Genomic DNA, 24,039 nt, shown 5'->3' on the forward strand with positions numbered 1-24,039 from the left:
ATGCGATAATCCAAGCAGGTGTGTACATACAGCTGCAGAGTGCCTACAATATTCTAAGGTAGAAACAGAAAATGTAGGAGTTCAAAGGTGCTTTCAAAAGTAGACCGTAGTACCGTTACCGAGCCGCCAGGGGTCGACAACACACGGCATTACTGCACATTATTAACTAACCAAACCTCTGTGGCGGCATTAATATGTTCTGCTACTTGCAAAAATCCGTTTTGTATTGTTAACTAGCTATGTCACTGCGAACTATACAAGTGCCCCCTACCTAACAATACGGGGCAGACGAGCGGGTAAGCAGGAATTTGTACAGTAAATACTACATTTTACCCAACACTTTAAGAAGAGCAGCTTGGTGTGTGTATGTGTCTGTATATAAATATTTGTGTGTGTAAATATATTTTTATTTATTTTCACACGCACACACATAAAATCGATACATGTATTTCTTGTTTTCATGTATTTTGTCGATATTTCAGGTCCAGTGTTAGCGTGTCGGGCTCTTCTCTGCTGTCTCTATCGGTGGGTCCGAGCCGGTTTCTTAACCCCGCACGTCCCGCTCTCCCGCCCCGCATCACGGAGCTCAACGTCTGCTTATTAATCAGCTGCCGGGACGCGCGTCTTCGCCCCTTGCCGGGAAGGTGAGTGTGTCCGGCTGATGTCGGCGCCACCGGAGATGTGCCGTGGTCTGCTCCGGTTCCATTCGTGAGGCTGGGAATGCCGGTGTAACGGAGCATCTCTCCCCCCCGTCGCTCGCTACCCAGCCCGGCGCTTTGATAAGCGGCCCGAACCCACAAAATGTCGACCAGGACGCCATTGCCCACGGTTAACGAGCGCGACACGGAGAACGTGAGTACACGCCGCGGCCGCTCCTCCTCCGTTTGTGCCGTTTTACTTCAGCCGTCGCCCCGGTTTGAACTCGGTTACGTGCGGATGCTTTCAGACCAGGGGGCACGTCGACGGGCCGAGAGCCGCGGCTAGAGACCCGGTCTTGATGTGGCCGGTTGTGTCGGTAATGTGGCCGGTTTCACGGCTTCACGTCACCTGCGTGTCGGTAAACCGTCTCTGGTCATTTGAACGAGACGGTTAACCAGAGAGGCCGCCGTTAAAGCGGACTTCACGGGTGGCAGGGTGGGGACCCCGCTAGACGGACCCCGTGATGGAGCGAGCTGGGTGCACAGCGATGCTGTTTCGTGCCAGAAACGTCGCCCGGCCGGTTAGCGTTAGCCGGATAGCGTTAGCCGGTTAGTTATAACCGGGATGGGGACAACGGCGCGAGCGTATTTCAGTGTAAGGGCGGGAATTACATGATATTCTCCTTAGTTTTTAGTAGAAATGGCCAATCGTCCAGTCAAGTGGTGTTAAGTGTTCTCTTTAGAGAGGATCGAGAATGATTTTGTTCACAGCCACGTTAAAATAAGCATCACTTCACAGCCTTTGGCTTCCGATGACTTGCAAAAAAAGATGGGGAGACTCGGGGAGGTTCGGGGAGGTTCGGGTAGGCTCGGGGAGGATGGCCTGAGGTGGACAGAATGACTGAGCAATGCCGTAAATGTGATTCATGCATTAAAAAGACCTTGAATGTGGGAAAACTAACCAGTCATCGTCTTTCATACGTGATCTCTAAATCGAAATAGTAGAGTATTTAAGAATACACTTGTGATTATCTATATTTTAGACCAATGTACAGAAAACGACTTAAAAATGTAAATGTGGTTGTTTTAGATGTTTGCCCTTACCTTGCCCTATAAACACAAACACAGGTTCTGTTGGTGTTGTAAATAAATAAACACGACTTGTGCATAAGTGGTCACAGGGGGCTAATTGGATGATCTAATTATTGTATCCAATATGGACACTTATTGAACATGTGTGTAACGTGCATGGTTGCAGAATTATACATGCAGATCGTTATCCGGTTAACTTTGGATGCTGGTTTAAAGGCATGACCATTTGAATTAACTGAGAACATATCCGTTAGCTGTAAGTTGCTCAGATTTTTAAAAATCTCATTAACCGATTAGGCTTATGAGTTCATTGTTATTTCTACACCTCTACCAGTCTGAGGTGATAACCAAACACAATAAATATACAGGGCTGCATCTCTGCATTTTTGTGCTCTGTTGTACGTGTGTTCATTAAACTGAAAAACGTTTTTTGACACCCAAGTACCCAAATCAGAGCTTTCTTCCTTCATATAACCAGAGATATCCCTGAATCGTCTCATCACAATTCCCTCTCATAAAGAGATGGCCATAAAAGACTTTTATTACATTAGAAAATTTGCTGATATTTTCTAACAAATGGTAGATGTTTGCTGAGCTTTAAACTTGTATTGCGTTGAAGTGGCAGCCTGCTGTGCTAACAGTACAGGCAGGGAGATCTTCATCGAGTGCTTTGCTCTGATATCAGCAGGGCGACACTCTCGTCAGGTAAGTACAGATAATTCGCTTGGAAAGCAAAATCCCGTTGCTGCCAAATCTTGTTGGATCTTGTTGGCTCTTGATCACAGTCACTCGCCAGCGATCTGAATGTGCTGATTCAGTATAGGACTTGAGACCTGTATTAAGTCAGTCCTGCAGTAAACTGCAGCGTCTACACGGATCTGCAGGTGGAGCGGCCTGTTTATTGCACTTTGATTGAGAGGCTCAGCTGTGTGTTCTGCTCAGGGAGTTGAATTGCAGCAGCAGGAGTGGAGAACAAGGATGGCACCTAGCATGGCACACGCGGGGGTGGCACACGCGGGGGTGGCACACACAGGGTGGCACACACAGGGTGGCACACACAGTACAGGATTTTTGGTCCGAGTGCCTGTCTTATATTGTTCTGAAGAATCTGCATGTCAGGCAGCATCTGGCTGTTCAGCTGACCTGTGTTAAATGATGCCGTAACCCTGTAGTTTCGACAAGCCACAGCACGCGGTTTTAAATGACACTACAAAGCAAAACCTGGGAGCATGCTCTTAATGATCACAAGCAGACGCCGGGGCGTGTTTATGTGCATGAAAACACACATTTCCACCCATTCAGCTGGCAAAACTGAAAACATGGTAAGTGTGGAGGCAGAGCAGCACTCAAAGGGAAGCCATGTCCTGTTACCCCCACCCGTCCCTAAAGCTTTGACTGAATGATGCAGTTGGTTCGTCCCCACACCTGCACAGCACCAAAACGTAAAGCTCACCAGTACTCTAGGTTGACAGACCTGCTGTGCTCTAGTTTGATGGTACTGACACATGCCTGCTTTTTTTCTCATGTTTTCCAGCCTGTGGCTTATGTTAAGTAATTTGCCAATACTGAGCCGAAGTGACCCGTTAACGCTCGACAATAACACTACACTCAGTGTGTCACTGTTATTATTTCATCCATATGATCAGGCTGGTTGCAAACTGGACAGGAAAGTGCTCTCTGTGGAAATGTGAGCTTGAGATGGTGGTGAGCTTCTAACAGGGAGGCCTGTGTGCTTGGGACAGTGATGACTCTGCTGAATGGTAATCCTGTCCCTCTGTGATCATAACGAGGGACAGGTGTGTGTGTGTTTGTGTGTGTACCCTCACCAGCCACTTTACTAGGTACACCTTGCTAGTACCGGGTTGGACCCCATTTTGCCTTTAGAACTACCTTAATCCTTTGTGGCATAGATTCAACAAGGTACTGGAAACATTCCTCAGAGAGTCTGATCCATATTGACATGATAGCATCACGCAGTTGCTGCAGATTTGTCGGCTGCACATCCCAAAGGTCTATTGGATTGAGATCTGGTGACTGTGGAGGATATTTGAGTACAGTGAACTCATTGTTGTGTTAAAGAAACCAGTCTGAGATGATTTGCGCTTTATGACATGGCGCGTTATCCTGCTGGAAGTAGCCATCAGAAGATGGGTATACTGTGGTCATAAAGGGATGGACATGGTCAGCAACAATACTCAGGTAGGCTGTGGTGTTGACACAATGCTCAATTGACACAATGCTCAATTGGTACTAATGGGCCCAAAGTGTGCCAGGAAAATATCTCCCACACCATTGCACCACCACCACCAGCCTGAACCATTGATACAAGGCAGGATGGATCCATGCTTTCATGTTGTCGATGCCAAATTCTGACCCTACCATCCGAATGTCGCAACAGAAATCGAGACTCGTCAGACCAGGCAACGTTTTTTCAATCTTTTATTGTCCAATTTTGGTGAGCCTGTGAAAACTGTAGCCTCAGTTTCCTGTTCTTAGCTGACAGGATTGGCACCCAGTGTGTTCTTCTGCTGCTGTAGCCCATCCGTTGTGCGTTCAGAGATGCTCTTCTGAATGCCTCAGTTGTAACGACTGGTTATTTGAGTTACTGTTGCCGTTCTATCAGCTCAAATCCGTCTGGCGATTCTCCTCTGACCTCTGGCATCAACAAGGCATTTGCACCCACAGAAATGCTGCTCACTGAATATTTTCTCTTTTTCTAACCATTCTCTGTAAACCCTAGAAATGGTTGTGTGTGAATATCCCAGTAGATCAGCAGTTTCTGAAATACTCAGACCAGCCCGTCTGGCACCAACAACCATGCAACGTTCAAAGTCACTTAAATCACCTTTCTTTCCCATTCTGATGCTCATTTTGAACTGCAGCAGATCGCATTGGCCAGGTCTACATGACTAAATGTATGTAGTTGCTGCCATGTGATTGGCATTTGACATTAGCGTTAATGAGCAGTTGGACATGTGTACCTAATAAAGTGGCCTGTGTGTGTGTGTGTGTGTGTGTGTGTGTGGTGTTCTCTCTCATCTGTTTTGATGATGTAACATAATATGGAGCTGTTCCCTGATTTAGAGAACAAAATGGCAAGTAGAATCAGAGAAGAAGCTTCTCGTATCCTAGAATCATTACGTAACAGCATGGGCTTAGAGTTAGAGGTGAGGGACCTGTTCTAGGGGTAGAGGTGAGGGGGCTGTTTTAGGGGTAGAGGTGAGGGACCTGTTTTAGGGGTAGAGGTGAGGGACCTGTTTTAGGGGTAGAGGTGAGGGACCTGTTTTAGGGGTAGAGGTGAGGGACCTGTTTTAGGGGTAGAGGTGAGGGGGCTGTTTTAGGGGTAGAGGTGAGGGGGCTGTTCTAGGGGTAGAGGTGAGGGGGCTGTTCTAGGGGTAGAGGTGAGGGGGCTGTTCTAGGGGTAGAGGTGAGGGGGCTGTTCTAGGGGTAGAGGTGAGGGGGCTGTTCTAGGGGTAGAGGTGAGGGGGCTGTTCTAGGGGTAGAGGTGAGGGGGCTGTTCTAGGGGTAGAGGTGAGGGGGCTGTTCTAGGGGTAGAGGTGAGGGGGCTGTTCTAGGGGTAGAGGTGAGGGGGCTGTTCTAGGGGTAGAGGTGAGGGGGCTGTTCTAGGGGTAGAGGTGAGGGGGCTGTTCTAGGGGTAGAGGTGAGGGGGCTGTTCTAGGGGTAGAGGTGAGGGGGCTGTTCTAGGGGTAGAGGTGAGGGGGCTGTTCTAGGGGTAGAGGTGAGGGGGCTGTTTTAGGGGTAGAGGTGAGGGACCTGTTTTAGGGGTAGAGGTGAGGGACCTGTTTTAGGGGTAGAGGTGAGGGACCTGTTTTAGGGGTAGAGGTGAGGGACCTGTTTTAGGGGTAGAGGTGAGGGACCTGTTTTAGGGGTAGAGGTGAGGGACCTGTTTTAGGGGTAGAGGTGAGGGACCTGTTTTAGGGGTAGAGGTGAGGGACCTGTTCTAGGGGTAGAGGTGAGGGACCTGTTTTAGGGGTAGAGGTGAGGGACCTGTTTTAGGGGTAGAGGTGAGGGACCTGTTTTAGGGGTAGAGGTGAGGGACCTGTTTTAGGGGTAGAGGTGAGGGGGCTGTTCTAGGGGTAGAGGTGAGGGGGCTGTTCTAGGGGTAGAGGTGAGGGGGCTGTTCTAGGGGTAGAGGTGAGGGACCTGTTTTAGGGGTAGAGGTGAGGGACCTGTTTTAGGGGTAGAGGTGAGGGACCTGTTTTAGGGGTAGAGGTGAGGGACCTGTTTTAGGGGTAGAGGTGAGGGACCTGTTTTAGGGGTAGAGGTGAGGGACCTGTTTTAGGGGTAGAGGTGAGGGACCTGTTCTAGGGGTAGAGGTGAGGGACCTGTTTTAGGGGTAGAGGTGAGGGACCTGTTTTAGGGGTAGAGGTGAGGGACCTGTTTTAGGGGTAGAGGTGAGGGGGCTGTTCTAGGGGTAGAGGTGAGGGACCTGTTTTAGGGGTAGAGGTGAGGGACCTGTTTTAGGGGTAGAGGTGAGGGACCTGTTTTAGGGGTAGAGGTGAGGGACCTGTTTTAGGGGTAGAGGTGAGGGACCTGTTTTAGGGGTAGAGATGAGGGACCTGTTTTAGGGGTAGAGGTGAGGGGGCTGTTTTAGGGGTAGAGGTGAGGGGGCTGTTCTAGGGGTAGAGGTGAGGGACCTGTTTTAGGGGTAGAGGTGAGGGACCTGTTTTAGGGGTAGAGGTGAGGGACCTGTTTTAGGGGTAGAGGTGTGGGACCTGTTTTAGGGGTAGAGGTGAGGGACCTGTTTTAGGGGTAGAGGTGAGGGACCTGTTTTAGGGGTAGAGGTGAGGGACCTGTTTTAGGGGTAGAGGTGAGGGACCTGTTTTAGGGGTAGAGGTGAGGGACCTGTTTTAGGGGTAGAGGTGAGGGACCTGTTTTAGGGGTAGAGGTGAGGGACCTGTTCGAGGGGTAGAGGTGAGGGGGCAGCAAATGATCAAGTGGTCATGGCAGGCCTTTCATGTCTCTCTCTCTGTCTCTCTCTGTCTCTCTCTCTCTCTCTCTCTCTCTGTGTGTCTATCTGTCACTCTCTCTCTTCCATCCTTCATCTCAACACCTGGAATTTTCTGGCTAAAGACTAAAACAGTTCCATAATCAGTTGCTTGATATGTGATTCTCTGCTGGGAAGCATTTTTGTTCAGAAAACAGCAGTGTGCATCTTTTCCAGGAGGCTCTATTAGCCGGGTGTCTCCTCTATTAGCCGGGTGTCTCCTGCTCTATTAGCCGGGTGTCTCCTGCTCTATTAGCCGGGTGTCTCCTGCTCTATTAGCCGGGGGTCTTCTGCTCTATTAGCCGGGTGTCTAGCTAGAGAGAGAGAGGTTCATGGTGGAGTTTTATGACTTGTTCTTAACAGCAGCCATGATGGTGTGGGCACACACTGTTCCTGTTTCACCTAGGGTTAGGGTTAGTGTTAGCATTAGCCCTAACCCTAAACCTTACCCCTAGGGTTAGGGTTAGTGTTAGCATTAGCCCTAACCCTAAACCTTACCCTAACTAACTGATCAGCAGGGGCAGACGTGTGATGATTGAGCATTGTGAGCTTCAGAGATGCAGCTACAGTCAGAGGTTCCTTTACTTTCAAGTGTTATTTAAGCCTCTGTAAGGCAGTTGGCAAACCCTAACCTCTAACCCTAACATCTAAAAACTTAACCCTGACCTAAGCATAACCTCTTTGTGATGTAGTCACATGGGCCTGAAGTTTATATGGAAAACACACACAACAAACAAACACAATTCCCCATTAAACTTAACTGTGGAAACATGCTGGCAGACATGCTAATGTGTTTATGCCTCAGTGTTTTATATGTGTTAAAACATATTTGAAGATTTATACCCAACCACTGTTTTGGTTGTGCATTAAGTTGAGGGTTGAGTGTGCTGTTTACTAATCCCGTCCTCGTCCTCTCCAACAGGCTGTGGACGGCTCGTCCCAACCCCCTGCAGCTCCCGTCAAGTCCGCCAGTCGCCAAAGTCTCCCGCGCTCCCGTAACTCGGTGGCATCCATCCCCGACGAGCAGCCGCACGTTGGCAACTACAGACTGCTCAAAACCATCGGCAAGGGCAACTTCGCCAAAGTGAAACTGGCACGTCATGTCTTAACAGGACGGGAGGTAATGACGTGACAGGAGTTACCCCCCCCCCCCCCCCCCAACCCACACTCATTATTTTGTGTGTGTGTGTGTGTGTGTGTGTGTATATACATATATGCTTAGTGTGTTTGTTGCATGGTGCTGTAGATTTGCTTAGCTGAGAGATGTGATGTATATGATGTTTCCTCTGTGGAAAGTATGCAAAGGTGTCCAGACCTTATTTTATTTATTGTTTTTTATTCTTATTTCTAGTTCTTATTTTATCCACTACTGTCCTTGGCCCTGAGCCAGGATCAACTGCCATCTGATAGCATGAGAAGTCCCATTGTAGGCTGGACAGATCTACAGGCATTCTGAGTTGTACTCCTGTTGTGTGTGTGTGTGTGTGTGTGTGTGTGTGTGGGGTGGTGTGGGATGTGTGTATTTAATGTTTGTGAACATGTCTCCATTTTAACTGTATTGTTTCTGCTCACCGATCAGTTTGAAATGAACATGCACCCTTATATGAACACGTGTCCTTATATATGGATCAACAAAAAATGTATTACAAAGCTGAGGTGTAGCCTGAATGAAGTTACTGTCATTATTTCAGTGAGAAAGAACATTGTGCTACTGTACTGACGTTATATCTTCTGTTTACTGTACTGAGTGTACGAGTTGGTGTCCAGCACCAGGACGACCAGCTTTACAGAATGAGCTGTGTTTTAAACGGATTGTAACTGATAGCAAGTTTCACGTATCTAATGACTAATGCCATGACACAGCAAGTTGCCACATGTTAAATAGGTTTTCGAAGCAGTGTGTTAATTATGAAACCGGAACACGAACCAGTTTTGGTTAGTATATCGTAATGACGAGCGTTGTTATTATGAGCAATACTACGAAATGTAGCTTCTTCTGTCAGATGGGTGTATCTCTGAGTACACTGCTGTGCTTTGTGTTCTCGCGGGTGTCTCTCCTACATAACTCCGACCCTGCTACAGGACTGGCGGGAGACACAGGACACTTTTCTGTACACTTCCTATATGCTGTCTTCATCTTGATCTCTCCTGTGTGGCTGTAGGCATCCGTTTGTGGTCTTTTTATTAAATGACAGACAGTATGCTGATATGTGTGGAGGTTTTGGTTGCTTGTGCATTTTTCCGGTATATCTCAAGACATTTTTAGAATTCTCAGCACAGTCCTGAAAACCCTCACCATCACGTCTCTGAAAAACTCCCTCATCCACCCCTATCCTCGCCCCCACCCTGCCCCACCCCGCTCTGTCCCTCCCACGTCCACCCCCACCCTCCACCGACCCACTCTGTCCCAGCAGACTCAAGATGTGAATATACAAAACTGGGGTTAATGTTAAGTGGTAAATTGGGGGGGGGGGGGTGTGTTTTTTGTCAGCAATATGAAATAATCATTTCAGCTCCAGGGATGGTATTGAATCCTGCTTCTATCTCGATCTTGTCTTTCAGGTTGCTGTGAAGATTATTGATAAGACACAGCTGAACCCCAGCAGTTTACAGAAGGTGAGCTCTTATCCATCACTACTGACCACTGTGTTCAGTGTCATGATTATCATTTTGTTAAACTTCATTTAACATGTGCCTCTCCCCGCGAGTGTGTGTGTCTCCCAGCATGTGTGTGTTGAGCAGTCTTCTACTAATGGTGAGCCTTGTGAAACAGGGTCACAGTTACTTCTGTTGATTCTGTATTCTAACAGAAGGACAACAGGTTTTTTGCATTACACACTAGAGGAAGTTCAGGACGTGTCTAATACACGTCTAGCATATGGGTATACTGTAGTCCAGTTCCAGAAGGTCATTGGTGTGTAGATGGTATGCTGCTCTGATCTGTTCTGTGGTGTTCACCCAGTGTCCCCGTGGGCAGCTGACCTGTGTGCTGTGGGGCTGTGTCACCGTGGTCAGCTGTGGTGCTGTGTGCAACTGAGCTGTGGTGCTGTGGGGCTGTGCTATCTTCTCTCAGTGAAGGCTTGTTGTATGTGAAGCACACAGGGAATTGTCTCTCTGCTGCACCAGAATGCTGATGGTAATTAATCAGTGCAACTTAATGAGGCCTGAACAGTGCAGTCCTGTGTGCAGGCCATATACTCAATCCACAACACATCCACAGTCTGACTCTCTGGTGTCACACATCATTTCTGAGTTCCCATGGTCACTACTCCAGTGTCTATAATTCCAAAAGCCTTATTTCTGATGGAGACCTCAGACGGTGCCCAGACGGTGCCCAGACGGTGCTCAGACGGTGCTGATTGGCAGATGTGGTTCAGCTCCATGTGCCTCTTGCACATTTCATCTCATATTTGATCACAGTTTGATTACCAAAATGAGCTGCACTCAAATAGCCTGTTTCCCCATAATGCTGTTTCCCATAATGCTGTGGGCTATAAACACCCACCACTTCCTAAAACAGTTTATTTCATTTGACTGTTTGTTGTCTGTTATGGCTATGGTGGATTTGTGTTTGTATTGTATTATTGGAGTGTGTGTGTATGTTCTTAAACATGTGTGCCCATTTTGTGTGTTTGTTTGCACATTATAAATAGTTTTCCTGTGTGTATGCACACATTATTTTGTGTGTGGAATTGTAGCTTCCAACAACAGGCTTTATGGATGACATAACCATGACTTCATCCCATGACTTCATCCCACCCCAAGGAAGAACTTTAAGGCACCTGATGTCATAGCTGAACACCAGTGACATTGTGTTTAGTCGCCATGGTGTCTACAGCTTCTCAAGAATGTTGTCCTGGAACAGCATTTCTGTATGAGCTTTGGACTGTGTGTGGTGCTACTGTCATGGCCTAAAGATGGAGTTTAAGAGAACACTGTTTACGTTAGGGTTAGATTAGTTAGGGTAGGGTAGGGTTAGGGAACTTTGTCAAATCTGCTGATTGTATTCTCTGTAATGCAGGTCTTCTGGCAGTGATGTGTTAAAGCCCTTCTGAAAAACAATGACACGAGCTCTGTTTGAGTTTGCTTTATGACACGAACATGGTTTGATTTTGCTTTGACGCGAGCAGTGCTTGATTTTGCTTTATGACGCGAGCAGTGCTTGATTTTGCTTTATGACACGAACACGGTTTGAGTTTGCTTTATGACACGAACACGGTTTGAGTTTGCTTTATGACACGAACACGGTTTGATTTTGCTCTATGACACGAGCAGTGCTTGAGTTTGCTTTACTTTAAAGCACCAGACGGTGTCACAAGGGTCAGAGACTTGAAGATAATAATGGTGCTGTAAATTAGTGGTCATACTCCATGTGTGGCTGCCTGTGACCTGTTAGTATCCCAGTTCACACCCACGCCTCTCACCTCAGCCACTTCCCTGAACCAGTCAGAGTCTCCTCATTGGATGGAATGCCAAGAGAAGGCGGGTCCATTCATTTAATGTCCATTCACAGGAAAAGCCCTCTTGTTGCTCTGGAAATAAATAAAGTCTGGTTGGTCTGATTGTGGTCCGTACACACCCGTACACACACTCGCACACAAGCACACAAGCACGTGCCTGTACAGTGTGAAGTAGCACCATCACCTCCACTGCTCAGTGAGTCTGGGAGATTATGTGTTAATTTGTCATGTTTCAACATGCAAACACACAGCAGACCTGGTGCTGTTGGGTAAATACTACTATGACATTACAGTGTGTTTTATTTTTCTCGCCAGCTTTTTCGTGAAGTAAGGATTATGAAGATACTGAATCACCCTAATATAGGTAAGCTTTCTAACCCATATATGCTGGTCAAACCCACCTCACAGATGTACACAGAGTTCTAACCTAGGGTTAGGGTTATAAAGGTTTAGGGTTATAAAGCCCCAGACTAAGAAAGAAGACCACAAATTTCTTATATTCTCTCTCTCTTGTCACTGGTTTTCTACTCTTCTCTAACATTTGGCTACATTCTGGCGGGACTGTGTATGTTTCAGTGGAGTATGTAGTGATCAGTGAGATGACTGTGTTTGTGATGGGTGCCATTTTGAAGCAGACACTTCTGCTTTTTCTCAAAGGTCATACAGACCTGACCCAGCCCAGTCCGACCCCTGTGTGGACTGTGGTGATTGGTCATTCTTTCTGCGTCAGTGTTTTTGTGGTGAGCAGGGCAGGTTTTAGGTTGGCATGTAGATTCTGTGGGTTCTGTAATAATCGAGATGTATACTGTGATGAGACACTGCTGTCCTGTGTGTGTGTGTGTGTGTGTGTGTGTGTATGTATGTATTAGGGTTTACTACACAGGCACGCACACCACAGACACACACCACACACACATGCCACATGGGTCCAGGCTTGAGCATGCTACAAGCATTTTTAAAAGCAGGCTGCAAAAATGTGTTCTTGTCCATGCCAAGCTAAAATACCTTCTCCTCTCCTTCACAGTTAAGTTATTTGAAGTCATTGAAACGGAGAAGACACTTTATCTGATAATGGAGTACGCCAGTGGAGGTGGGTGTCACGGGGTCAGATGGGGGTCAGCTGGGGGTCAACAGGGATGGTGGCACATGGCAGATGTTACAGTCCTCCTGTGTCTGTCTCTCAGGGGAAGTGTTTGACTACTTAGTTGCACATGGAAGAATGAAAGAGAAGGAGGCCAGAGCCAAGTTTCGACAGGTGAGAGAATTCAATACAATCCTATTCAGTATGAGTATAGTTTCACTTACACATACTGCCCCCTAGTGGCATTACTCTTGTTTCCTGACTCTCAAGCTTACAATGGCAGTAATTGAACAGACATGTGTTTGATTTAATCATTGGAGGATTATGGATATGAGCCCCCTGCTCCTGCTACTCCATCATTCATTCGTGGGTTTGTGGTGTAATTCACTCATATCTCCCAAATCACCGTTGGATGGAGCACCAGTCAGCACAGCGCTAAACTCCCAGTGTAAGGAGATTTGTGATGATCTAGGATGTGATAATCAAATCTAATCTTTCTTTCCATTTTGCCCTCTTTTTTTTAAAATCTCCCTCGTTCACGTGTTCCCTCCACCAACCAATCCCCAACCACCCCCCATCTGTGCGTGTGTGCGTGCGCCTCTCAGATCGTGTCTGCGGTGCAGTATTGCCATCAGAAGAGGATCGTCCACAGAGATCTCAAAGTGAGTGGGTCAGCGCCCATCAGCTGAACCAACGGCATTCCCTCCACCAAAGCGTACACGTGTGTGTGTGTGTGTGTGTGTGTGTGTGTGTGTGTGTGTGTGTGTGTGTGTGATGTCATGTCATCTCTTACCTGAAGGCTGAGAATCTGCTCCTGGATGCTGACATGAACATCAAGATAGCTGACTTTGGCTTCAGTAATGAATTCACCATTGGGAACAAGCTGGACACGTTCTGTGGCAGCCCGCCCTACGCCGCGCCCGAGCTCTTCCAGGGGAAGAAATACGACGGGCCCGAGGTGGACGTGTGGAGCCTGGGGGTCATCCTCTACACGCTGGTCAGCGGCTCACTGCCCTTCGACGGGCAGAACCTGAAGGTGTGTTTTAATGTCTAGCCAGAACCAGTGGGCTCTAGCAGTAATTGTATTGGTGGGTGGATGTGTGATGGCGGGCTGGCCGTCCCTCCCCAGGAGCTGAGGGAGCGTGTTCTGAGGGGGAAGTACCGTGTCCCTTTCTACATGTCCACCGACTGTGAGAACCTGCTGAAGAAACTGCTGGTGCTCAATCCAGGCAAACGTGGCAGTCTAGAGGTCAGCACCATCACCCCTCACCCCCAAACCACCCCAGCCATGGCAGTCTGGAGGTCATCTACTGCCCCTCCCTCCTTCCAGACACCACCTACCACTTTGTACCACTTTGCATGTAAATGTGTGTGTGTGTGTGTGTGTGTGTGTGTGTGTGTGTGTGTGTGTGTGTGTGTGTGTGTGTGTGTGTGTGTGTGTGTATATATGTGTGTCACAGCAAATCATGAAGGATCGCTGGATGAATGTGGGCCATGAGGAGGAGGAGCTCAAACCATACACAGAACCAGAGCCAGACTTCAGTGACACAAAACGGATTGGTCAGTACACACACACACACACACACACACACACACACACACACACACACACACACACACACACACTCACTTATAGAAACTAAGGCGTGCACTGTCACATTCTCTTTCAGACCTGATGATCACCATGGGCTTCCCCAAAGATGAGATCAAAGATTCCCTAGTGGGCCAGAAGTATGATGAAGTCATGGCCACCTACCTTCTCCTGGGCAGAAAACCTCCAGAGGCAAGCAGAGGGGGTCTGGCAGTAGATCTCACAGTTGTGGGAGGAGTCACTGTTGGTTAATTTCATCCAGCGCTTTTATTGCTTTGCTTTGGCAGTTTGAAGGGAGTGAGTCGCTGTCCAGCACAAACCTGTGTCAGAGGTCACGACCCAGCAGTGACCTGAACAACAGCTCCTCAGCGTCACCTGCTCACTCCAAAGTACAGCACAGCATCTCTGCCACACAGAAACAGAGGCGCTACAGTGACCATGGTCAGCCCCGCCCACAGAGCTCCACACACCCCGCACACACAGCACCCCCACACCCCTCTCCTAAGTTTCCATTGCACATGTAGATGTGTATAATGTAGATGTGTATAATGGGTTTAGACTGCTGAGAGTAGCATCTGTAGTAAAATGTGAGTCGTGTGTGTGTGTGCGCGTGTGTGCGCCCTTCAGTCTCCCCCTCCGTCCCGCCACCCGTGTCCTGCAGCCGGAGAGGACAGGCCACCAGTGTGGAGGGAGAAAAGAAGGAGGAGTGGGTTGCTTCCCGCAAGCTCCCCGCGTCTGGCTCCAGAGGAGACATGGCCGTCTCACCACTGACCGTGCAGGAGCGCAGGAAGACCTCTATAGGCTCAGGGGTGAGAGGTCACCAGTATGAGGTCATGATACATGACCTGATAACGGCTTTTTGTCATGTTATGTGGATTATCTGTTTCTACAAATTTTGTTTCATAAGGAACCCTGCAAAAGCTGCACAATCTGACCTACACACTCACAAATAGCTGCTTAGTAATTATTGCACTACTATTGAGTAATAACATCTAAGTTTTGCTATTATTTTTATGAATTAATTCAGTTGTGTGGTGAGTCTGGTCGGTTGTGTGGGTCTGGTGGATTGTGTGGTGGTGTTTACTGCTGTGTAGGCACGAATGGTGATTTATTTTTGGTTGTCCTCACAGTTTCATTGGTGTTTAAGTTGAGGTGTTTAGCAGAATAACAAAGTTTATTAGTGGTGTCACGGTTCACAACACGGTATGGACCCCACGGTTCAGTATGAATTCGGTATAGTTGTGGGGAAAGAAAGGAAGAGGGTGGAGCTCTGTTCGAAACAGCCTACTACACCCTACTACAGCCTACTACACCCTACTACAGCCTACTACAGTTGTGATCAAATTTATTCAACCCCCAATGCTGCGAAGGGTTTTATGGAATTCAGTGCACATTTGTAATTGTGTTCATAATGAAATCTTACAAGGACTTGTTAAAGAACTAAATGCAACTAAGATAGCATCAATTTTTTTTGTCATAAAGTATTAAATGGCCTTTTTGTGATTTCTTCATTGACACAATTATTCAACCCCTTTACGACTACCACTCCTAAGAACAGAGGTTCATTCCAGTGTTTTCCATCAGGTATTGAAAACATCTGTGGATGTCAACGAGCAGCAATCAAGCATGATAAGCACCAATTAGGCAGATTTAAAAGGACTGTGATACTCAGCTCCTTCTAGACATCTACTGGTGTGTTTCCAAGCATGGTGAAGGCAAGAGAATGGTCCCAGAAGACAAGAGAAGAGGTTATTGCTCTTCACAAGAATGGCAATGGATATAAAAAGATTGCGAAGTTGTTAAATATTCCAAGAGACACTATCGGAAGTATCATTCGCAAGTTCAAGTTAAAGGGCACAGTGGAAACGTTACCTGGTCGTGGCAGAAAGAAGATCCTGACCGCGACTGCTGTGCGCTACCTGAAGCGTAATGTGGAGAAAAATCCCCGCGTGACTGCTAAGGAACTGAAAAAAGACCTGTCAGATGTGGGCACTGAAGTTTCAGCTCAGACAATAAGGCGCGCACTGCATAACGAAGACCTCCATGCCAGAACGCCCAGACGCACCCCCTTGCTGACTCCAAAGAACAAGAAAAGTCGACTGCAGTATGCCAAAAGTCATGTGGACAAGCCACAAAGGTTTTGGAACAGGTTTTGGAAACTAAATTAGAACTGTTTGGGACAATGGACCAGCGCTATGTTTGGAGAAGGAAGAACCAGGCTTATGAACAAAAGAACACCTTGCCTACTGTGAAGCATGGCGGGGGGTCAATTATGCTTTGGGGCTGTTTTGCTTCTAATGGTACAGGAAAGCTTCAACGTGTGCAGGGTACCATGAATTCCCTTCAGTACCAGGAGATCTTGGAGGAAAATGTGATGGAGTCAGTCACAAACCTGCGGCTTGGGAGACGTTGGACCTTCCAACAGGACAATGATCCGAAGCACACATCCAAGTCCACTAGAGCATGGTTGAACATGAAAGGCTGGAACATTCTAGAGTGGCCATCGCAATCACCAGACTTAAATCCAATTGAGAACCTCTGGTGGGACCTAAAGAAGGCAGTTGCAGTGCGCAAGCCTAAGAATGTGACTGAACTGGAGGCTTTTGCCCATGAAGAATGGGCTAAGATACCCATAGGTCGCTGCAAGACACTTGTGTCAAGCTATGCTTCACGCTTGAAAGCTGTCATAACTGGAAAAGGATGTTGTACTAAGTACTAAAAAATAATGTCACTAGGGGGTTGAATAAAACTGATAATGATGTGAGCACAGTAAAGACATTTGTGGTTATTCCATCATAAATATTATGTTATGTTTGTCTAATTTATAAGTGCCTCTTTGATATAATTGTAAATAAGATGACTGAAATGATCAAAATCAATGTCAAACTGGCCAAAACACTTTATTTCAGTGGGGGTTGAATAAATTTGATCACAACTGTACATACTACTACAGCCTACTACATACTACTACAGCCTACTACATACTACTCGTGTACAAATTTCCCATCAGCCCATACATATCCGTTTCCTATCAGAGGCTATTGACAGGATAATTATCAGCATTAATTATCAATAGCATATTTCGCATTGGCATACAATAGCATATATTGTAAACATATTTATTGAGTGCCCCTATGATGGGTCTAGAGCAGGGGTCGGCAACCTTTGAGACATGGAGTGCCAACTTCAACATTTCTAGTCCATGAGTGTGCCACTAACAACAAATAAATTTGGAAGGGGGGTGTTGCATGTTGTGGCAAGGTCTGCAAAAATCTGACAGGCCTAAAGATACAATCAATCAATCAATCAATCAATCAAATTTTATTTATATAGCGCTTTTTACAACAGTTGTTGTCACAAAGCAGCTTTACAAGTGCCGAGTCCTAGGGGGGCTCAGGGGGGAGCCCATCCTCCTCTACATACATCAGACCAAGATGCGCTGCCTAAGGAGTCCTGTGGTGCAACGCACAGTGCCAGTACCCAGTACGGCATCTGGTGAGACGGAGGAGGATCCAGGCCCGGAGACACCCCACAGTGCCCAGAGCCTCCACGCACTATCTGCGACACCCCAGAGCAGATCATCAGAACATCGTCGGATTTTGTGGCCCACTGCCAATAAGAATTTGATGTAGATGTTGATTCAGCCCTTGAAGCAGCAGCGAAGGGTGATGTAGAGCAGAGGCTCAGAACTATGAGCACATTCATAATACGCATTGCATCAGACAGGTTTGGCATCAAGGAACATCGTCCCACCAAGACTACAACAGCACCAATTCCAAACCGGCGTGAGAAGAAGATCTCTCAACTCAGAAAGGAACTGAGGGTATTAAGGAGCCAGTATAAGAAGGCTAATGATGAGGAGAAGGAAGGCTTGGCAGAACTGAGGGGTGTGGTGAGGGAACGGCTACTCACCCTCCGCCGGGCCGAGTGGCACAGGAAGAGGGCCAAGGAGAGGGCTCGAAAACCCAATGCTTTCATCTCAAACCCATTTGGCTTCGCAAAGAAGCTGCTGGGGGAGAAACGCAGTGGTCAGCTCTCATGTCCGAAGGAAGACATCAACCGCTACTTAAGCAACACCTATAGCGACAGCATGAGAGACTAAGATCTCGGCCACTGCGATGGCCTTGTATGCCCTCCTGAATCTAGCACCCCGTTTGACATTAGCGCACCCACCCTGAAGGAAGTGAAAGACGTCATCAAAGCTTCCAGAGCAGCATCTGCACCAGGCCCAAGTGGGGTTCCATACAAGGTCTTCAAACATTGCCCCGTCTGCTGGAACGCCTATGGAAGATCTTCAGAGTTATCTGGAAAAGAGGGAAAGTACCCCAGCAGTGGAAGCATGCAGAGGGAGTATGGATCCCCAAGGAGGAGAACGCTAAGGACATTGAGCAGTTCAGAACAATCTCCCTTCTCAGCGCAGAGTGCAAGGCCTTCTTCAAGATCCTCTCCAACCGCCTCGCAAGATTTCTGTTGAACTCTTACATCGACACCTCTGTGCAAAAAGGCGGAGTCCAAGGAGTCCCAGGTTGTATTGAGCACACTGGCGTAGTGACCCAGCTGATCCGTGAAGCTAGGGAGGGCAAGGGAGATCTGGCAGTACTTTGGCTGGACCTTGCCAATGCTTACGGGTCAATACCACATAAGTTGGTGGAATTGTCCCTGAGTAAATACCATGTTCCAGAGAAGGTGCGCCATCTCATCCTCAACTATTATGACCATTTTAGCCTGAGGGTGTCCTCTGGGGCATTAACATCAGACTGGCATCGTCTAGAAAAAGGCATCATCACCGGCTGCATGATCTCTGTGTCCCTGTTTGCCCTTGCAATGAATATGCTGGTTAAGTTAGCAGAAGTGGAGTGCCGAGGTCCATTGTCCAGATCTGGTACCCATCAGCCATAAGAGCTTTCATGGACGATCTCACGGTGACCACAACATCAGTGCCTGGATGCAGATGGCTCCTGCAAGGACTGGATCGACTCATCACGTGGGCAAGAATGAGCTTCAAGCCGGGGAAGTCCAGGTCCTTGGTCCTGAGGAAAGGGAAAGTGATGGACCGCTTCTGATTCAGTCTGGGAAACATCACCATTCCATCTGTGTCCAAAAAAACAGTGAAGAACCTTGGAAAGCTCTTCACTGGCGATCTGAAAGACACAAGTGCTCGCCAAGCAACAACCAGCGACAACCTCAACCAGTGGCTTTTAGCTGTGGACAAGTCTGGACTTCCTGGGAAGTTTAAGGTTTGGATCTATCAGCACAACATCCTGCCTCGTCTCATTTGGCCACTGCTGATGTATGAAATCCCAGTCACAACTGTGGAGGGCTTTGAAAGAAAGGTCAGCCAGCATCTGCGCAGGTGGCTGGGCCTGCCTCGGAGTCTGAGCAGTATCGCACTGTTTGGGCACGAGACTAAGCCCCAGCTTCCTTTCAGCAGTGTCACAGAGGAGTTCAAGGTCGCCCGAGCCAGAGAGGTCCTTCTCTACAGAGACGGGAGGGAAGGTATCCTCAGCAGGCGTGGAGGTTCGAACAGGAAGGAAGTGGCGTGCCCAGGACGCAGTGGAGGGAGCAGAGGCAAGGCTGCGGCACAGCACCTTGGTCGGTACAGTGGCCACAGGGCGAGCAGGGCTGGGCAGCATCCAGAAGCCTTGCTTCAGCAGAGCTAAAGGAAAGGAAAGGCGGAAGCTCATACAGGAGGGGGTTCGGGCAGAGGTGGAAGAGGCCCGTTTCAGCAGGATGGTGGGCATGAGCAAGCAGGGGGCTTGGACCAAGTGGGAGAATGTCACAAGCCGGACTGATCTGTGGAAGGCAGAACCACATCATTTCAAGTATCTTGTCCAATCGGTATATGATATCCTCCCAAGCCCTGCTAACCTGTTTACCTGGGGCCTAACACACTCACCTAAATGCCAGCTTTGCCAGAGGGCGGGTTCCTTAGAACACATCCTGAGCTGTTGCCCAAAGGCCTTGGGAGATGGGCGGTATCGCTGGCGCCATGACCAGGTGGCATGAGCGGGGGTGGCATGTTGCGATTGCTGTAAAATAAATGGGTCTTATTCTTTACATTGAGGGGGCAGGACACCTGCCCCCATTCGCCCCCCCCACCCCCCCCACCCGTGGCGCCGGCCCTGGTTCCTTCCCCTGTTTTTGAGGGGTGTTTTCTTTATACTACCACAAATTGTTGAGGAGTGATTTTGATTGGAGGATCGTGCTCTCTGTCTGAGATTTTTTTATTATAATTTTTTTTGCTGATGCTGGTCCAGCGTGGCACGTGCCAGTAATTATGCCTCGGCGTGCCAGGGGTGGCGCGTGCCATAGGTTGCCAACCCCTGGTCTAGAGTGACACACCTACTGAATAGATCGTAAATAAAGGTCATCATATATTTTTTCAGTACTGAAACAAACTCTATGCAGTACATAAGCAATGTTGATTTGTTTCATTCATCAGTTTGTAAGAGTTCACAGGCTCGATGGCAAAATTCATTGGATAAGAGCAAATTAATATATTAATATCAGTTATTTTGTAGGCTACTGGTATTTAACCATGTAGTGCTAAATGCGTGCTAGGCTATTCTTAGCTGTCTAATAGCACTAAATATGTGTTTTTTACCAACATCAAACTTCTATATTATATAGACTTGTCCACCTTCACCCAGTGAAAGATATGAATGGTCCTTTGGAAATCGACCTCCTGGCTTTATTGCCTTCATTCATCTTTCTTGTGTTTCATCTTTCTGGTGTTTGTTTCCATGTGTGGACCAGCAGAACAGCACAGGGATGACACGGAGGAACACGTACGTGTGTGAACGAACTAGCACTGACCGCTACTCCGCCATCCCCAATGGCAAGGACTGCAGGTGAGGGCCAGGGCGGTGAGAGGGGCCAGCATTCTGGATCCGGGCCTCCTGACTATCGTGCTATTCTCATTCATTCTCACTCACTGTCTTTTTTTCTCGGTGTCCCAGTCTGACGGAGATGTCTGCATCTGGCACTGGTTCCTCTGGGTCTCCAGCAGCTTCTGCAGTACTGGCGTCCGCTCGGCCACGGCTCATGAACTCCATATCCGCCTCAACCCACCCCACCAAGTCCCCCCTCCCGCCCATTGAGGACAACGCAGAGTTCAAGGGGTGAGAGGTCTTCACCTAACAGCAGCCGCGTAGAAGCCTCGTGACCTCATGACCTACTGACCTTGAGTGTTCAGCATCAGAACAGAAACAAACTTTTTTGGGCTCCTTAAACATCCTTGATTTCCTGACATATATATCCTTCTCTCTCTCCCTCTCTCTCTCTCTCTCTCTCTCTCCGATTCTAGCTCAAGCTCTCAGGTTCCTGGTGCGTCTCCGTCTGCCCAGAGCCTCAGCGTCTGCACGCCGGAGCGGACGCGTTTCCCCCGCGGTACCACCAGTCGCAGCACCTTCCACGGAGCACAGCTGCAGGAGCGGCGTAGCGCCACCTACAACGGTCCGCCAGCCTCGCCCTCGCTCTCCCACGATACGGGGGCTCTGGCCCAGGCTCGCAGGGGCACATCCACCGGCATCATCAGCAAGATCACCTCAAAGCTGGCACGCAGGTGAGCAAGTCACGCCCGACACTGAGGGCAGCCAGTACCTGCCCACCTGTCCCCTTCACCTGTCCCCTTCACCTGTCCCCTTCACCTGTCCCCTCACCTGTGACAATCTAGTCAAAACAGCACGGAGCAGAATACAAATATGCACATACCAACATACAAACCCACACATACTCATACACATATGCTTGCAAGAACACACATATACTCTCACACACACACACACACACACACACACACACTGCACTGGGCTTTTCATGTTTCAGACTACAGTGTGTCAAAGTCATCGATGAACAAATGTGATGTGCATTAGCTATGTTCACGTGTACCTCTGTGTAAAGGTCTGCTTTGCCATGTCAGACTCGTGCTGTAGTGATGTGATTTGTATTGTGGTATGTTGTATAATATGATTCATATTTGTATATATACAAATAATATAATATGATTCATAGAGGATGTGGGTTGGCAGTCATGGGTTTGTGTTTGTGGGTTGGCATGTAGTGATTGGTTTGTGGTTTGGCGTGTAGTGATTGGTTTGTGGTTTGGCGTGTAGTGCTGGGTTTGTGTTTGTGGTTTGGCGTGTAGTGCTGGGTTTGTGTTTGTGGTTTGGTGTGTAGTGATTGCTTGGATGGGTTTGTGTTTGTGATCAGGAGCAGCTCCGGGGAGCCCAAGGACGACGTCCGTGACTGTAAGCCACGTTCTCTGCGCTTCACGTGGAGCATGAAGACCACGTCGTCCCTGGAACCGGGTGACATGATGCGCGAGATTCGCAAGGTGCTGGACGCCAACAACTGCGACTACGAGCAGCGCGAGCGTTTCCTGCTCTTCTGTGTCCATGGCGATGCACGACAGGACAACCTGGTCCAATGGGAGATGGAAGTATGCAAGTTGCCCCGCCTCTCTCTCAACGGTGTGCGCTTCAAACGCATCTCGGGCACCTCCATTGCCTTCAAGAACATTGCGTCCAAAGTGGCCAATGAGCTGAAGCTGTGATTGATCTTCAGGAAACCGAACAATACACATGGATGTGCTGAGCGTCTCAGAATAAAGCGAGTGTAGTCGTCATGGTGATGTCTACACTCTCAGCGAGTGTGGTCGTTATGGCGATGTCTACACTCAGTGAGTTTGGCTGCCATTTTGAGTTTACTGCTTTGTGGGGCTCCTGCTGTATTGTTTGCTCAGTGGCAGGTTTAATAACGGGTTTAATAACAGGTTTAATAACAGGTTTAAACCCCCTTCCTACTACTGCAGTCTCTCTTTGCTCACAAATCACATACACTGAGATAGTATCTCCATTTTTGCAATAATATGCGATGTGAAGGTTAGCAGATTGGATTTCCTTTGGCAAGGTTTCGGAGACTTGCAATGCTACTTTTTCCACATGTACAGATTCAGGGTGTTTTGTTGACTTGTTCATAGAGTTGTATAATACGAGACTCTTTCAGTCTTCGTATCTGAAGATGTTGTATAGTCTTGAGTTCTGTATAGGATGTTCACGTTAAAGTGTGTGTGTGTGTGTGTGTGTGTGTGTGTGTGTGTGTGTGTGTGTGTGTGTGTGTGTGTGTGTGTGTGTGTGTGTGTGCGTGCGTGTGTATATGGGCGTGCCTGTGTATGTGCGTGCGTGCATGTGTCTCTCATGTTGATGCTTAGTCCTTTGCTTTCCCCATGTTTTTAGTTTTATTTTGCCTCCACCAGGTCATATGACATTTTAATTATTGATTTTTTTTTTTCTCACAGGCATTTCTTCTCCCCTTTAAGCAGGTGTGGCTGTAACCCTGTGTGTGGGGCTGAATAACAGTGTTTTGTAGAGCGCATCCCAAAGGCTTCCTGGTATTAACCTCCAGCTTGTTTGACATTTTTTTCATTCTTTTCATGCAAGCAAAGAAAAGTCCAGTCACTAAATTGTGGTGTTAGTAAGTGTAACGGTGAATATTATGACTTTGGTAGTGGTTAAAGTGGTGATGCTGTAAACAGCCTGAACAGGAGCAGACATGACTGAGATGGCCTGACCTTCTCTCTCTTATTTCAGTTTACGCCTTTAATGTGCTGCACTGCAGATCCTGCTCAGAATGTCGCCCAGATGCAAATGAAAGGTGTAGGGTGTAGGATGCTTCTGTTTTTGAAGATGTTCTTTCATTTTGTTTCTTCTGTAGTTGATGGTGGTGGAGATGCTGATGTTGTGTGAGGCCACTTATGCTGGGAGGGTTCTGCACGTTTTCCACTGAGATGATGAGGGTTAAACGTGCAGCTCGTGTTGTTACTCTAATTCTGACAGAAGAAAAGGTCCACAATTGCACGTGCTCAAAGGAAAGCTAAGGAAAGCTTTTGTTTAGTGTCCTTTTAAAAAAAATAGTGTTTCTCAAGAGGAGTAAGGAGGTTTGAGGTGTGATGGAGCAGGTGGAGGTGCTGTGCTCCGTGCTGTAGTGTTACATTTCCTGAGTCTTCAGGGCAGCCTCAGTGGAGGAAGCAGCTCAGAGGGGGTGTGAAGAAAACAGGATTTCCTTGAAACACAAATACCCTTTCTACACCTAACAAGTCTGTTTCCACACACACATACACACCTTCCTCTAAACGTAGTACTGTACATTAAAAAAAAAGAATCAGTCTC

General features: G+C 47.8%; 1 protein-coding gene across 1 annotated transcript; it reads left to right on the forward strand.

Moving 5' to 3' along the window:
• The first annotated feature begins 142 nt into the window (after window positions 1-142).
• Window positions 143-24,039, forward strand: mark1 (MAP/microtubule affinity-regulating kinase 1). The gene is made up of 18 exons (XM_077023341.1): window positions 143-296; window positions 483-852; window positions 7,661-7,858; window positions 9,301-9,354; window positions 11,514-11,562; window positions 12,223-12,288; window positions 12,383-12,453; window positions 12,885-12,941; window positions 13,079-13,315; window positions 13,409-13,528; window positions 13,740-13,839; window positions 13,950-14,062; window positions 14,158-14,311; window positions 14,498-14,679; window positions 20,630-20,721; window positions 20,830-20,991; window positions 21,177-21,434; window positions 22,082-24,039. The coding sequence occupies exons 2-18, from the start codon at window positions 802-804 to the stop codon at window positions 22,422-22,424; spliced, it is 2,307 nt and encodes a 768-aa protein (XP_076879456.1). The 5' UTR covers window positions 143-296; window positions 483-801; the 3' UTR covers window positions 22,425-24,039.

The sequence above is a fragment of the Brachyhypopomus gauderio genome, chromosome 12 (genome assembly GCF_052324685.1).
Source record: "Brachyhypopomus gauderio isolate BG-103 chromosome 12, BGAUD_0.2, whole genome shotgun sequence".
NCBI lineage: Eukaryota > Metazoa > Chordata > Actinopteri > Gymnotiformes > Hypopomidae > Brachyhypopomus > Brachyhypopomus gauderio.

What these genes read in the sequence shown, in the direction of transcription:
- mark1 (XM_077023341.1), top strand. Translation starts at nt 802, where the DNA reads ATGTCGACCAGGACGCCATTGCCCACGGTTAACGAGCGCGACACGGAG. An exon ending in TCGACGGGCAGAACCTGAAG is followed by an intron (nt 13,316 to 13,408) that starts GTGTGTTTTAAT and finishes GTCCCTCCCCAG; the next exon opens with GAGCTGAGGGAGCGTGTTCT. An exon ending in CAGTGACACAAAACGGATTG is followed by an intron (nt 13,840 to 13,949) that starts GTCAGTACACAC and finishes ATTCTCTTTCAG; the next exon opens with ACCTGATGATCACCATGGGC.